The 15,729-nt window shown below is 45.9% G+C and overlaps 1 protein-coding gene across 5 annotated transcripts in view; it reads left to right on the top strand.

Moving 5' to 3' along the window:
• Nucleotides 1–15,729, top strand: part of rims2a (regulating synaptic membrane exocytosis 2a) — a 72,351-nt gene that overhangs the window by 3,070 nt on the left and 53,552 nt on the right. For 2 of the 5 annotated variants that reach the window (XM_035526600.1, XM_035526599.1), the window contains exons 2-11: nucleotides 3,851–3,918; nucleotides 6,132–6,251; nucleotides 7,221–7,320; nucleotides 7,573–7,696; nucleotides 8,139–8,185; nucleotides 8,368–8,480; nucleotides 12,533–12,663; nucleotides 12,801–12,972; nucleotides 13,542–13,695; nucleotides 15,611–15,679. In XM_035526600.1, coding sequence (XP_035382493.1) covers nucleotides 3,851–3,918; nucleotides 6,132–6,251; nucleotides 7,221–7,320; nucleotides 7,573–7,696; nucleotides 8,139–8,185; nucleotides 8,368–8,480; nucleotides 12,533–12,663; nucleotides 12,801–12,972; nucleotides 13,542–13,695; nucleotides 15,611–15,679 — 1,098 coding nt within the window. Of the gene's footprint in view, nucleotides 1–3,850; nucleotides 3,919–4,108; nucleotides 4,303–6,131; nucleotides 6,252–7,220; nucleotides 7,321–7,572; nucleotides 7,697–8,138; nucleotides 8,186–8,367; nucleotides 8,481–9,752; nucleotides 9,801–12,532; nucleotides 12,664–12,800; nucleotides 12,973–13,541; nucleotides 13,696–14,038; nucleotides 14,066–15,610; nucleotides 15,680–15,729 lie in introns of all 5 variants that reach the window. The other 3 variants (XM_027009477.2, XM_035526596.1, XM_035526597.1) reach the window with 3 other exon arrangements.

The raw sequence follows: 15,729 nt of genomic DNA, 5'->3' as shown, positions 1-15,729 counted from the left end.
AAAGTTGAAGAGGAAAAAGAGAAATGGAGCAAATGATTAAGGGGAGAGAGGAAGTGCAAATGAGGGGGGAGGGAGAGAGAGAGAGAGAGTTTAAGTGAAGCAAGAGAGGGGCCCCAAAACCCCACTACTAAGCGCTGACAAACCTTTTACTTTTTAATCTGCCAGTGAGGCTTCATCAACGTTTCAGGAAAATGCAGAAAAAGAAAGCCCAGGAAGTGCTCTGGACAGTAATTTCTTAATGAAACCTGTTTCAGTGAATGAGGTTGTTGACAGTTTGAGAATATGCCTTAAAATCATGTCCGTGTTAAAACGTTCTGTATCAAAGTTAATATTGCAGTAATAATATGGCATTGTGTCATCTAGATCTAGTCAGGCGTCAAACTGCTCCACATTGGTCACAGTCGGAAAGTGATTATGGGTGCAGGACAAACATTTCAGGCTGCTCTTGTCTTAGTCTGGTGTCTGTTAGTCGTACGTTCGTTCATCTCTGAGCTCTGAGCACAGAGGCCTGGCAGTGGCGCTTCGAGGCTGGAGGCTCCGTGGTCGTAGCAGCTCCACTCCAAATCGTTACCCGACATTACTTCATTGTCAGCCATACTCTTATACAATTTGATTTTTTTCGTTTTGAGTTGCAGTTTGGAAACGTGGGCTGAGAGAGGAGTGCGGTTATAGTGAATATCAGAACGGCTGTGGTTCAGCCAGAGATGATTCGGTTTAGCAGCACAACCTCCGTTCTGATATCGCATTTATACAACAGTTCAAGCATCATTGATTAGTTAGTTAATAATAATAAGCAACAGCAGATTATGATTTGTTTGTTTATTTAATTATTTATTCAGATCCGCCAACAGAAAAAAGTTCCGCAACTGGACTGGGGCTGGACTGTTGCCCGGCAGCACATAAACGTTTTCCTCCATGCTAGCTTGCTACTTTAGTGTACGGTACTGCAGGCAAGCTACTTTGTATCAAGTACATTTATCTGTATGTTGCCACTTACCAGTGAAATAAGAGTTTACAGTGGCATGTGTGATTCCAGTGAGTTAACAGCAAAGTTTCTGATCAAAGAAAAATAATGTAATTAACGGTTAATAGAAAGTACCTGTAAAGTGCAGCAATACATGTGCAGTTCAAAGTCCCGTGGAATGTCTCTGTTCCAATCAAATTTCTTGGTCAGAACTAACTGTTGTATATATATTTTTTAGTAATATTTATTCAAATAAATCGAAATATTGACCATTAAATTGCATTATACAAGAGTTAGTTCCAACTTCACAGTCTGAGAAGTGTTCTAATCGTGCTAATATTTGTAATAACACTATGGGTTTTTCACACCAAAACTGTATCGCCGTGCGTTGCTAAGTAACAACTAGCTTTATGCACCCAAGCCAGAGTTGGTTAATGCATATACAAAATGGTAAATGAATACAGCGGATGACGTTTATAAAATAACATTAAACCTTCACCTTGTTTGGAGAGTGTGACCACAGACGCACCTCAAATTCCAAACCTGTCTTTACCTTGAAAGTTGTTTGGCTGTGGTGATGGCAGAACAGTTAAACACACTGAGGCCCCCAGCAAAGTGAGCAAACCTGTTTGATGCTAACGCGGGTCCTAGAGGGCATCCATTAACAGCACGACGAACAGAAGTGTTCAGATTAACAAGTAGCACAATAACGTTCATATATAATGCAATTCTGTCTTTTAATTCATAATAAATTTCATTTTTCATTTTTGTTTCATTTTGTTTTCACTTATTTTCACTTAATTTCAAACTAGGGTTACTTCATAGTGCTCGTAATGCCTTTTATACTGTGTTAGGCAGTTGTTACTGCATCTTAATCCCACAAATTTCCACGCTGTTTAACGGCACTGGGATCTTTTGGCCGTGGCTCCCAGTAAGGCCTTGTCACTAGGCGGGCTGGGTACTGCTCTAGGGAAGCCCCGCTCACTCAGCAGAGCAGGCTTTGTAAGATGGCCTGAAGTGCTTTAGGTTGGAGTCTGGCTGGACCAGCTTGCAAAATTTCTTTTGCTGTTTAAACGAATTATTAGCAACCGCCCCTTTAAATATGGAAAAATTCCTTTTGCCAGATACACACATAGTGTTTCATTTAAGACCAGTTGGCACAGATGAACACAGTAACGCTGTAAGAGTAATCTCATCTGGCACAGATGAACACAGTAACGCTGTAAGAGTAATCTCAGTTGGCACAGATGAACACAGTAACGCTGTAAGAGTAATCTCAGTTGGCACAGATGAACACAGTAACGCTGTAAGAGTAATCTCAGTTGGCACAGATGAACACAGTAACGCTGTAAGAGTAATCTCAGTTGGCACAGATGAACACAGTAACGCTGTAAGAGTAATCTCAGTTGGCACAGATGAACACAGTAACGCTGTAAGAGTAATCTCAGTTGGCACAGATGAACACAGTAACGTTGTAAGAGTAATCTCAGTTGGCACAGATGAACACAGTAACGCTGTAAGAGTAATCTCAGTTGGCACAGATGAACACAGTAATGTTGTAAGAGTAATCTCAGTTGCCACAGATGAACAGTAACATTGTAAGGGTAATATCAGCTGGCACAGATGAAAGTGGTAACACTAACACTAAGAGTTAATTCAGCACTGGAGATTTTGCAGTGTCGGATTTTGTTGGTGAGCTGTGCAAACCCTTTGTCTCATTTAGTTCTCATTTAGTTTTCGTTTTCTTTTTTTGTGAAACAACTGAGCCAGGATGCCTCAGGCTGAGTGTTTAATTGAAATGTTCTCATTACTGGGGGCCCATTCTTACGTCTGCTGTTTCCCCATGGCCGTGTGAGCTCATGGGATATTGCATCACCCCATTTAACACTGAATTACGGGTCTACGAATATTCTGTGCCAAGTCAAATGGCACCTTCTTCGTGCGCGTGTATGCGTGCGTGTGTTTGTGTGTATGCGTATGTGTGCACGCTGCTTTGCGCGTGTGTGCGTGTGTTTGTGTGTATGCGTATGTGTGCACGCTGCTTTGCGCGTGTGTGCGTGCGTGTATTTGTGTGTGTTTGTGTGTATGCGTATGTGTGCACGCTGCTTTGTGTGTGTGTGTGTGTGTGTGTGTGTGTGTGTGTGTGTGTGTGTGCGTGTGTTTGTGTGTATGCGTATGTGTGCACGCTGCTTTGTGTGTGTGTGTGTGTGTGTGTGTGTGTGTGTGCGTGTGTTTGTGTGTATGCGTATGTGTGCACGCTGCTTTGTGTGTGTGTGTGTTTGTGTGTATGCGTATGTGTGCATGCTGCTTTGTGTGTGTGTGTGTGTGTGTGTGTGTGTGTGTGTGCGTGTGTTTGTGTGTATGCGTATGTGTGCACGCTGCTTTGTGTGCGCGTGTGTGTGTGTGTGTGTGCGTGTGTGTGTGCACGCTGCTTTGTGTGTGTGTGTGTGTGTGTGTGTGCGTGTGTGTGTGTGTGTGTGTGTGTGCACGCTGCTTTGTGTGTGTGTGTGTGTGTGTGTGTGCGTGTGTTTGTGTGTATGCGTATGTGTGCATGCTGCTTTGTGTGTGTGTGTGTGTGTGTGTGTGTGTGTGCACGCTGCTTTGTGTGTGTGTGTGTGTGTGTGTGTGTTTGTGTGTATGCGTATGTGTGCACGCTGCTTTGTGTGTGTGTGTGTGTGTGTGTTTGTCAGGGCGAGGGAGTGTATGGCTGGGTGTGAATGCAATACTGGTGTGATTTCGTGATCATGTGTATCCCATTCTGTTCCCTTGAACTTCTTTTTCCCTCATTCATTGCATTGTGCTCTGTGCTGGTGCCCTCTGGTGTGTGTGTGTGTGTGTGTGTGTGCGTGTGTGCGCGCGTGCGTGTGTGTTTGGGGAAACTCACAGGAGATATAGATGGCCACTGGTGGGACCATGCAACGTGGCATAGCAGTGATACCTCCTTTATGTCTTTGGTGAGACATGTGGAGTCCTACTCTTCCTCCCTCTCCCTCTGTCTCTCTCTCTCTCTCTCTCTCTCTCTCTCACAGTCTCTTGTCATTTCATGATTTCCTTTCATTTATTTTCATCTTTGCATGTCTTTTTTTTCTTTCTTTCTTTCTTTTTGTTCTGTTTTTTTTTTATTTTTATATCCCATGCCTGTAGGGAACAGTCAAAGGGGAAAAAGAGACACATTTGAGCAGGCACACATCTTATCAGAGGGCCAAAAGAAAACGGTGCGCTTTTCAGGCCGCTCCTTGGAGGAGGATGCTGATTGGTGTGAGCCGCAGGTTAAAGACTCGGGCGTTGACACATGCAGTAGCACCACCCTAAACGAGGACCATAGCCATAGTGAGAAGGTACCAGGACCTGTTTCAGCCTGACTCTCTCTTCCACTCTCTTTCTCTCTCTCTCTCTCCCTCTTAGTTTTGTTTATTTGTTTTGCTGTGTTTCGTCTTCCTTTTGTTTGCTTTGACTTTAGGCTTTTGTTTATTTGATGTTTTTGTTTTTATTTTTTGGTGAATTATTACAGTACAAACAGAAGGATCCATAAACCTGATGGTCTATGTGGATTTTGTTATTTAGAAGACGATTTGATTTTTAAAGTCTTTTAAACTTTTTTTTAAAAGGGCACCAGCCTATAAAGGACAATTTCAAATGCATTTTAATTCAGTATTTAAAATAAAAAACGCCATAAGTAACGTAGTCATTGATAGGTGAGATTTCAATTTGTGTCAAGGATGTTGAGTTAAAGAATTTTCAGGGTTTTTTTAATGACTTTTTTTTTATTATTATTGATTCTGTTCTAATTTTGTGGCTTTTCTTACATTTTTCTGTCTTCCGTCAGGGGTGTTGCCGTGTATGTGCGGGGGTGGGGGGGTGGTGTGGGGTAAGGGTGGGGGTTGGACGGATCTCTTGCCTGCTTTCTGGTTGTTCGCTTCCCACCTACATCTGGTTATGTGGCAGAGTGGGTACTGAGCTAGAGCCTGCCATGATCCCCCCACATCTGTATCGTCCCTCGGGGAGCGCGGGGGGCTTGCGGTGCATGCCTTCCTAGCGTTCTCTCACTTTTTTATGTGCTGCTGTTGTCTGGTGACCCTGCTCGCTTGCAGCAAGTCACGGCAAGTCGGCCCGTCCTATAGGCCGCTGTCCCTCTGTGCTACACCCCCACACCCTGCCTCAGCCAACCCCGCCACGGCCGGGCCGCCACGGTGCACGATACACCCGAGCACATACACCGCATAAAGGGTGGGAGAGGGAGAAGGGTTTGGCGACAAATGAATTATGCATTTATTTTTTCCCTTTCACTGTTATATATGTTTTTTGACTGGTTATTGTTATCGTGTGATTGTACCTCATATTGCTGGTTTTTTGTTGTTCTTTTGCACTGGGTTGGGAGTCTTTTGCTGTCCATCTTGATCACCATGACTCCATATTTTCCCATCTTCTCATGTTTCTGACTTTGTGAGTCTTGTTTGAGCTTCATGTGCTGGGTTTATGGGTGGGGGGATGTGCTTGTTGCTGGGGGGGCTGTCTGGGTTGGGTGCAGGGTGGTAGGTGCACAGGTGGGGTTGCATGCTACTCACCGCCAAAGTGATCACATGATCACACAAACTGGACCAATCCAGTAATAAACGATGGAACAGTAAAGTTCAAGACGTTTAGGATTTTTGTCTAACGAGATTTATTCCATGGATAACCGATAGTTATCAGACTCATTTTAAGATTGTTTCATTAGTGTAGGGAACTGACGTGGCATATACTGCGATAAACGATGGAGGATAAACCCTGTGCGTTACATTTGTGTCTCTCAGCCTGCTTCTTGGCACCCACCAGATGGTCCACATTTTTGCTCTGCGCCTCCTCCGGATGTACCTGAACTGATCCATTAAGAACACTTCCTTCCTGGCACGAATGCCCTGAGACCGGGTACAGAGCAAACATGGCCTTTCTGGTGGAGTCTGAGCACATGGTTGAGAAACACTGCATGACTTGGCACATCCCCCGTGTTTTCAGCTGTTCACTGATTGGCTGAGTTCATGTGATCACCCGTATGCGCTGCTTCCCCCCACCACTCCCCCCCCCAATAGTCTTCCTCGCTAGATTTCATAATAAAGCCTGTACCTCAAGACTGAGATGTAAAGCACAGGGTGTTGTTTTCTTTTCCCCTTCACCTTTGACCTGCCAGCACCCCGTCACGTGGCAACCATCCAAGGATGGCGAGCGCCTGATTGGCCGGATCCTGCTCAACAAGCGGCTAAAGGATGGCAGCATCCCGCGGGACTCTGGAGCCCTCCTGGGCTTGAAGGTGAGTCCCATGGAGTCCCGCATTGGCCGCGAACACGATGGTCACTTTGTGGTTTTACTGACTGTTAGTGGGATTCACTAATCATTTAAAAATTTGTACCAACTGCTTCAACAGTGCAGGTTAAAAATGTTTGTTTACACTGTGGTATAATATACCTCTTTGATGCAGTGTTGTTTTAATAGCCTTTTCCATTTGATACTGTTTGATATCTCTTGCAAACCTTTATTATGTGATGCTCACAGGGGAAAATGTGCTCTCGGCTTGGTAAACACGTGAGTGTGAGAGAACGTGGGCTCTGCCCCACTCTCTTGGTGTGTGTGTGTGGCACCTTGGTGGAAGAGAGGCCGGTTGGGTAAAAGGCCTGGTTGGCTGTGGAGTGATGCAGTGTGGGAGATGGCCTGCTTGCTCCTGACGGAGTGAACTTCCTGAGTGGCTGAGTGCATGTTATCCCAGCACTGCTGTGAGCGTTAGCTGTCCAAGGCAGTGACTTACTGATCAAACACAGGGCTTCCTGCACACACACACACACATGCACACACACGCACGCACACACACACACACACACACACACACACACGCAGACTCACTCCCCTGCAGTTCTGTGCCTCACGTTACATAAACCCATTTCCCTCCGGGAGAGGGCCCTATAATCTCCTTTTGTACGTTTGCATTGGGCCACCATTAGTGCAAATTTTATTTTGTATGATGTTCTGAGAAGGGAAATGGGCTCGTGGGGTGTGCAGTACAGACCTCTGGGCCTTTTTCCAGCAGTCCGGACCTTCAGCACCATGGACAGCTCCTCCATAAAATAAGTTACAAAAAGCCTGGAAAGGGTGGTTGGGTTTCTCTAGCACTATATTTGATTTTTTTTTTTTTTTTATAAGTCTTTATCTCTGATACTATTTAAAGTAATAAAGTAAGTGATTTGATCTTGGGCGGCCTATGAACTCGCAGCTGTGTCTCGGACAGGTGGTCGGGGGGAAGATGACAGAGTCCGGCAAACTTTGTGCGTTCATTACCAAAGTAAGGAAGGGAAGTTTAGCGGACACTGTCGGACACCTCAGGCCAGGTACCCCTCTTTATTATCAAAAATTATTTAGATTATGATCTGTTGTGTTTTCATCACCTTCATGAAATGTATAGGAGGAGCAGCTTTGTTCCAACATCTTCCTCTAGCCAATCACTCTGTGTTTAGTAAGTGTGATGGTCAAGACTTAATTAGTGTAAACTCACATGTATCTTTAATATTGAATAACGTGCCTGTTAATCATACTGTAATCTTTTTAAAGGTGCAAGCAACGTTTCCTGTGGTTTGTCATAGGTGATCAGGTCTTGGAGTGGAACGGGAGGAACTTACAAGGAGCCACATTTAAAGAAGTTTACAATATCATTTTAGAATCCAAGCCAGAGCCTCAGGTGGAGCTGGTTGTCTCCCGACCTATCGGGTAAGAGCCTCCATGTGGCGGGCACTGCCCTCTGCCCGTCTGCCCGAGCTCTCTCATATCCTGAGTAGTTCCACCTGTGTGCCAGGACCTGTCTGAATGTGAATGTAGCCCTGAGCGAGTTCTGCTCTTGCCGTGCCACACTCGCGTGTTCGGCGAAGGCTCCTCACCTCGGTGTGTCCGTGCAAGGGCCTGACTCTGCACTACACATGGAGCTGACAAAAGCTCCCGCCCAAGTTCTGATGTGGGATCAGCTCCCTGCATCCAAATCCGGAATGTGTGCAATGCATGCTAGCGAACCAAACTGTTTTCAGTTCCAACCGTAAGAAAGACTAATGTGGTGCTTAGGAACATTAAAAGCTCCTGCTCTCTATTTTAGCCTCTATTGATTTGACTCTCTCTCCATTTCTCTCTCTCTCCCCTACCTACTCGCCTCTCATTGCAGAGATATCCCCAGGATACCAGACAGCGCACACACGCAGCTGGAATCAAGTGAGTCGCCACCATGTGGCTGGACTGGGGCATTGCACTTTGGTGAATTTAAAAAAACAAAAACAAAAAACGCATCTATGATGCATATAACCCAGTTCCTGGAGAGGCAGAATATGGTGGGACATAAAAACGTGTGTTACACCTTAATCAATTTCTGCCCACCCATTAATTCCCTCCTGAAGGTTCCAGTTCGTTTGAGTCTCAGAAGATGGAACGGCCATCTATATCCATCACATCTCCCATGAGCCCCGGAATGCTGCGAGACGCACCCCAGTATTTATCTGGCCAGCTCTCAGTGAGTTCCCACACCGGGCTTTTGCACAGTGTCAATAGGGAAAAAAGATGGTGTTTATTTTAAGAGACTTTTGATATATCTGACTTTCTAAAAAAGTGTACATTTTGGGCATACTCAAAGATTGCTGTGACATATTAAATGCTATAGGTTAGCATGTCACTTTAACACTTTAACTTACTCAGTCACTTTGATAATTAAGAAACCGACAGAACAGTGGGATGCATCAGCTGAAAAAGCCACCATAAGAGGTTTTATTTAGATCTCCAACCTACCGTGTGTGGTGCCACTGTAGCTGAGGTAACCAGCCACCACGCTTGCGTTCCTGTGGCCTGGTGAAGAGGCTGGCATGCGCTCGCATGACAAACCAACCCAAACAGACACGAGTTCCTGGCCGTGTGCCAGGCCGGACTACGCTGGGCCCTGATCGTGTTCCCCTCGCTGTGCGAGTAGGCCGGCCAGAGGCTGTCGGATACAAGAAGCGCCGGTGTAAGGTTTTAAAGGGCTGCATGCTTGAGAATTAAATGCCGTTCGGCTTCCGCGGAAGAGTGGCGGCAGGCAGGAGAATTTCTGTCCAGGTCCTGAGTAAGGACTTGACCACAGCCTCCTGTGTTTCTTCTCAGACACTGTAGGTTTTAAGGCTGTAGTTTTTAACACTGTGAGATGTGTTTGTAGGGGGATGTGTGTGCGTGTGCGTGTGCGTGTGCGTGTGCGTGTGCGTGTGTGTGGTGAAGGTGAAGAGCATAATTTGGTGTATTTCTATGCATTTGTTGTTTGCTGGGGTGGAGATTCAGTTTAAATGCTTGCGCTCTTTGAGATTCCGCAGCGGCCATTGGCCCAATGAGAGCCATGTCACTTATCCAGCCAATCGCAGACAGGTTTAATCCTGAAAGAAGAGGATTTATTGGAACAGTGGAACAAGAGAGGCTATTTACAAAGCGCCTTTTCCAACATAACAGTCACACATGCAAACTTGACAGAACAAAAGACAACAGCAAAATGAGACTGATTGCTTGTGTTTGTCCGGCCAAAGTCACTATTGTTATCTTTTGTGATTAGTTTGAGAACAAGATGGCCTCTAAGGAAAGGCTATGACATTTATGTCTGGAAGACACACACCCGGTGTTGGGAACAACCCCCAGCATTTCGACTGAATCTCTCTCTGCCCTCCCTTAACATTGCTGGTGTCCCTTTGGGTTTTTAGCTTTATTGCATTGTTCTTTTGTTTTGTTCGTCTTGTGTTTGTTTGTTTTGTCATTCATTTTGCTTACCCAGAGCCAAAGCCTTAGTAGGAGAATCGAGCCTTTTAACCCTAGGGTTCAGGTAATGGTCACTGTCTTACCAGAAAGACTTCCTTTCTACCCCTTTCCTACCCCCCTTTTTATCCTTCTGCTTCAAGTGAATATGCACAGCAACGAAATGGCTGCATCTCCTCTTTAATTCTGTTTGCTTGTGTGCGATATACAATGTTGTTTTTTTGTTTTTTTTAATCGTTTTAATCGCCATCGTTGCCGTCGCAACTCTCGTTAACTCGTTTTCCAGCGGGTTTGTATGGTTTTGCAAGACATCTCCAGTCACCTGCATGATGGAATCAGAACGGGAATATTTGAAGAGACACAACTGTTGCCCAACACGGCACAGTCAAGCATCATTTTCCAATGCCGTATCCATACCGCAATTACGTGTGCAAAATACTGGAACAATCGTTTCAGAATTCTGGCAGAACTCTGTCACGCTGTACCGGACAGTGAAGGACTGTGTCTCTTTAAATGTTGCAGTGGTGCAGAGTTTGCAGGGACAAACAAATTTGATTCCGTTTTTTCCGTGTAACCTGAAACTGCCTTTCAGATTGAGCGCTGACAGATTCCGTTCCTCTGCGGAACTGGGGGTGGCACAGTGGCTCATTTGAGGGTCTGGTGTTTTGTTAATTCCGAAGAAAACCATCCCAATGGCAGAATAATCTCGGGATAGTTTTGTTTAAACATTTGTTTAAACAGTACGCCCTTTGGTGACACCTGTGGAAGGCGGGTGTTGCATTTCAAACCTACGGTCCCTTAAATTGACTCTATATTTCCCAAACATGACGAACGCACAGTGTCCGATCGTTTCCGGACTAAACGGGTTCTGCTTTTCGTTTTCTCTTGCCTCTGGACGTCATGTGGCTTGTTCAGCAACAATGCCATCAGTGTCAGGATGTTATGAACACCCCGTGTGTGAAATGCCCGGGAGTTTTCATATCTGGCTTTTCTCAGTTACACTGTTACTTGCCTGCCAATTATAGTGTCCTAACTATCATGGTAACTGCAAGAACACTGTCCCAGTGGTTCACTGATGGCAATAACAAGCCCAGAGATGGAATTCGCTTAAGGTTTCTTTTGGGGCCAATTAGCATACTCAAACAGCATGCTATCTGACTGCCATTGCCAGTGTGAGTTATATTTCACTTTATTGAAACATTATTATGTTATTAGCTGCAGTATTAGGGCTGCAATCCATGTAGTACAATAAATAAATAAATTAATTAATTGAAAAAAAAAAATTTCCAAACCATTTATTAGCTGAAACCTCCCTAATGTGTAGTTTGTGTAGTCTGTCTCAGAATCGCAGTCTGTTTGCTTTGGGGATTGCGGAATGGCCTTCAATAGCATAAATGATGCCCACGTATGATAGTGAGGTTCCTTTTACCCAAATCCCCTTGTAAAGGATCTTACCTTTGCTTGTTTGCTTATTTCCGCCTTTACACAGAGGTCTGCTTAAGCTCTGTCCGAAAAAGAATGACCAAAAAATAAACAAACTCCCTCCTTGCCATGATAGCAAGTATGGGCGAAAGTCTAGAAGGTTCTACTCCTGTGCCGTTGCTGTCGGTGGTGGTGTTCATCTTTTGTTGGTCTGTTTGTTTGTTTGTTTGTTTGTTTTTGTTTGTTTGTTTGTGTTTTCTGTTGTGGTGACCACTTTGTTCTCTCTTTGCGTGACTGTGTCTCTGTGCTGCCCAGTGCCTCACTGAGCAGGGGGCTCGGGAGTCACGTGCATGAGGGGCTTACATTGCCGCTGTGCCTTTGGTTTCCCGCTCTGCCCCTGTTTGCCTTGCTGGTAGTGGGGTAAATGTTCCCTGCCCCTGTTTGCCTGGCTGGTAGTGGGGTAAATGTTCCCTGCCCCTGTTTGCCTGGCTGGTAGTGGGGTAAATGTTCCCTGCCCCTGTTTGCCTTGCTGGTAGTGGGGTAAATGTTTTCTGCCCCTGTTTGCCTTGCTGGTAGTGGGGCAAGTTTTAATTTCCACCCCTTTTATATAGTTTATTATAATGTACAGACCATTTTACATATTGTGCATGTAATATTACAGATAGCAATTTAGGAGAAACAAACAGCTATTTGTTGTTGGCTGGGCCTTAATAATAATAATAATAATAATAATAATAATAATAATAATAATAATAATAATAATAGTAGTAATAACACTGGCAACAAAAAACGTTTTTGTCCCACAAACTAACATAGGTGGACCTTAAAGTATTATATATGCTGAATTCGAATCTGTTTAGAATTTCTATCATGCATAGTTTTATATTACTTATTCACTTACATTCTTTACAGACTTATTTCTAATATGTACAGGTGTATGATTTTTACCTCTCAGTCCTGAGGAACCTCCCTCTTCAGTGTGCAGCAGTAGTCTGCCAACATAGAGGAGATCCACTTTCCTTAGTACTGCTTTTCCATATTATACATAATGACATACAAGTATACTGGAACAATTTAAAAAACAAACAAATACTATGAGTGATAGAGAAATCCCCAAAACATATTTGGATTCAGCATGCAAAACTACACAAAAAAACAGGGTTGTTTTTTTTTGTTTTTTTGTTTTTGCATGGGACAGAATCCAGTGTAATTTATGTATTGAAAACAAAATGTCTTCTTGATAATGCACTTAGCAAGACTGCCATCATTTTCACGCAGCGTGACGAATACTGTATAGCAGAGGCACTCTATGGCATGCTGTCCCTAAACAGGACAGCCCATCCCTGCTTTCCCTTAGGTCATCTGCTCTCCACGCAGGTCAAACTCTGGTATGATAAAGTGGGTCATCAGCTCATTGTCACCATCCTGGGGGCTAAGGACCTACCGTCACGGGATGACGGCCGGCCGAGAAACCCCTACGTGAAAATCTACTTCCTCCCGGACAGAAGGTAAGGGTGCGGCGAGCCTGCAGGGAGCCAAAAGACCAAGTTAGCAAAAGGTTCAATTGTGAGCAGCGCCCCCCGGGACTTCGTGTCTGACCTTGTGGGGTAGCCGTGGGAGCCGTTCCAATCCCCTGTTCCCACAGCGACAAGAGCAAGCGGCGGACGAAAACGGTGAAGAAGTCTGTGGAGCCCAGGTGGAACCAGACGTTCGTGTACTCGCCCGTTCACCGGCGGGAGTTCCGGGAGCGCATGCTGGAGGTGACGCTATGGGACCAGGCGCGCGTCCGTGAGGAGGAGAGCGAGTTCCTCGGGGAGGTGCGGCCCTCGGTTCAGGAGCCTCCGGTTTGCCAGCGAGGCCGGGTGTCCTGCCCAGTTTTGCACTATCCTGCTCTTGGTTGAGCCCACGAAGCACTGTAGTCGCCAACCCCTGACTGGCTAACTCAGCGATTGGCTAGCTCAGTGATTGGCCAACTCAGTAATTGGCTAACTTAGTGATTGGCTAACTCAGAAACAGATAAAGAATGGCCAATCAGGCACATTTGTCTAAACCGTTTGTGCTTAAATCAACACGATTCTTGGTCCTTGACAGATTTCAGAGTGTAGCTCCAGAGTATATTTCGCCAATGAATTACACTTGACGAGCACTTGATGTGAAAAGGCCACGTCAATAACAGGGCCGTGCGAAGAGGCTAACGCACTGTACAGTTTAGTGCCCTCCTCGTTCTGTTGCAGTCAATCCAACTGAGAATAGACTTGCTGAGAGTTGAAGAAGACACGTTAACGCCAGGGAACACATTCAACCCGCCAGCGGCAGGTCTAATTGTTGCAGCCGGCTTGCACGAGACAAAAAGTAACGACGGCTTTGTGTGCGTTTCCACCGCCAGATCCTGATCGAGTTGGAGACGGCGCTGATGGACGACGAGCCGCACTGGTACAAGCTGCAGACGCACGACGTCTCCTCCGTACCCCTGCCCAAGAGCTCCCCCTGCCTGCAGCGGAGGGCTCTGCACGGAGACGTCCCCGCCCGCCGGCTACAGAGTACGCCTCCCCTCGGTCTAACCTCACCCCGCACGCACACGCCATGCCCGTAACACTTACTTAAGGCTTCCACGTTACGCGTAAAGTGCATATCGCAACGGAGATGGAACTACAGCTGCAGTCGCAGATTAAGCGTGGTATCACTCCCTTGATTAAGACTCCTGCGTGTGCATAAAAAGTCACAAAGCCCTTCTCAGTAGTCTTTCATGACTCACATGAAAGCTAGAAGCCTGTGATGACAAGTGATGATGAGTTGGCCTCCTTTTACCCAGCGAGGAACAGTGTGAAATAGTTGGCCGGCAAACCGTGCATGACGTTTCTCTTGAACTCATTGTCTTTGCAGCTCAAGGCCTGTATTCGTACAGTTCAGGTAAAAACCACTGCATGTCCTCTCTGCCCCCCAGGGGGTTGTTCATGAACTCCTCCATATGTCCTGCGACCAGATACCCCTCTCACTCCCAAGTTCTTCCTTCTTGCTTCTGTAGAAAGAAAAAAGAATGATGCAAAAACAAGAATAAACCAAAAAAAGAAATAAATTGTGTCATCTCCCACACGCCTTCCTCCATTGCCCTCTGACTGTCCTCAGGAGTACTGTGCATTCCTCTCTCCGGTGCAGTTCTGTCTGCGCTCCCTCGAGACTAACCTTTATGCAACTGACAAGCTAACACATCAGTGTGAAAAGCTGTTTTTGTTTGTCGAGTTGTTTTATCTTATTAATTTGCAGTGTCTGGCTGTCCATAGTAAATTTGTGTCACATCATCCTTGAAAACTGTTCCCCTGACTGGTTTTCTGGCTGGTGTATTTTTCATTCTGTGTGTTTGTCTGTGTGGTGTTCTGTTTTTAAAATATGCTTCTATTTATTTATTTATTTGTTTGTTTAACCCCTGATTTATTTTTTTTTATCCTCAAAAATAACCATGTGTGTTTTCCCTCAGTGGGTGGGGGTGGAGGAGGGTTCAGTCTGCCATTTTGCCTGAAATGTATCTAATTTAATCTTGGTCATAGTCAGTGGTATCTGAAAAAGACTGCTGTTGTGTGTGCGAGAGAGCTGTCTAATGTAAGATGGGAGTGCTGAGACGAGACGCTGAGGGAGAGAGAGGGAGAAAGAGAGACACAAAGGAGCATTTTTCACCTGTCATTCCTGTAGTCGCTCGAGTGTCTTTTTGGTTTAAGATGACCGAGTTTGAACTTGGGACCACGAAGCATATCTGTGGAGCCTCCTTTTCCCACACTCCCATTCCCAGTCTGCAAGGGACCCCCCCCCCCCACCGGCTGTCCGCGTGTCAACTCTGAAAGCATCAGTGCTGTGGACCGGGTCAGAAATGCTCCAACTCTCATTTATTTCTCGTGACCGAAACGGACAGAGCGAAAAAGGAGAGGGAGATCAAAGTTCCCCTGTCCACACAGTGCTGGAACGTCTTCCATAAAGATGTTGCGGAGTTGACGGTGAGACAGAGAGGGAGGGGAGCGTGGGATTGATGGGCTTGATTCCCTGTAAACAGCATGACGTGCATCGTCCCTTAAAGCTGCAGATAACTCACTCACCCCTGCAGCCGCTGTGGACACGATGGCGGTGATTCATCTCGGCGGCGCTTCCCAGCAGAGCAGCTCAGACGACAGATCCGAAAACCGCGCTTATGGATAGAAGCCTGTACAGCCGCAGTGTGATGTCTGCTCGTAAATACATCTACTGAAGAAACCGGCTGCACTAAATCACTAACGGGTCCGTCAGGCAGATGAACTGATTAATCGTTCCCCGCCTCTGCTACCAGAGAGCTTTGCCACTCTCTTTACACTCAGGGAAGTCCAGACCTGTAGCCCCAGGCAGTCTTCTCAGCGTCCGTCCAGCGTGCGTCCAGCGTCCATCTGCTGTCCCTCCAGTGTCCGTAACCCTGTTTGCTTTTCCCTCGTGCAGGATCTCACCGGATCAGCGACAGCGAGATCTCGGATTATGATGGAGAGGACGGTGTGGGCGTGGTGTCAGGTAATTGCCAAGATCCATAAATCCTCAGGTGTGCACACGCCACCTGCTAT

The sequence above is a fragment of the Electrophorus electricus genome, chromosome 5 (assembly GCF_013358815.1).
Source record: "Electrophorus electricus isolate fEleEle1 chromosome 5, fEleEle1.pri, whole genome shotgun sequence".
NCBI classification, from domain to species: domain Eukaryota; kingdom Metazoa; phylum Chordata; class Actinopteri; order Gymnotiformes; family Gymnotidae; genus Electrophorus; species Electrophorus electricus.
The sequence above is the reverse complement of the archived record's forward strand: the minus strand, read 5'-3'. Positions and strand labels throughout refer to the sequence as shown.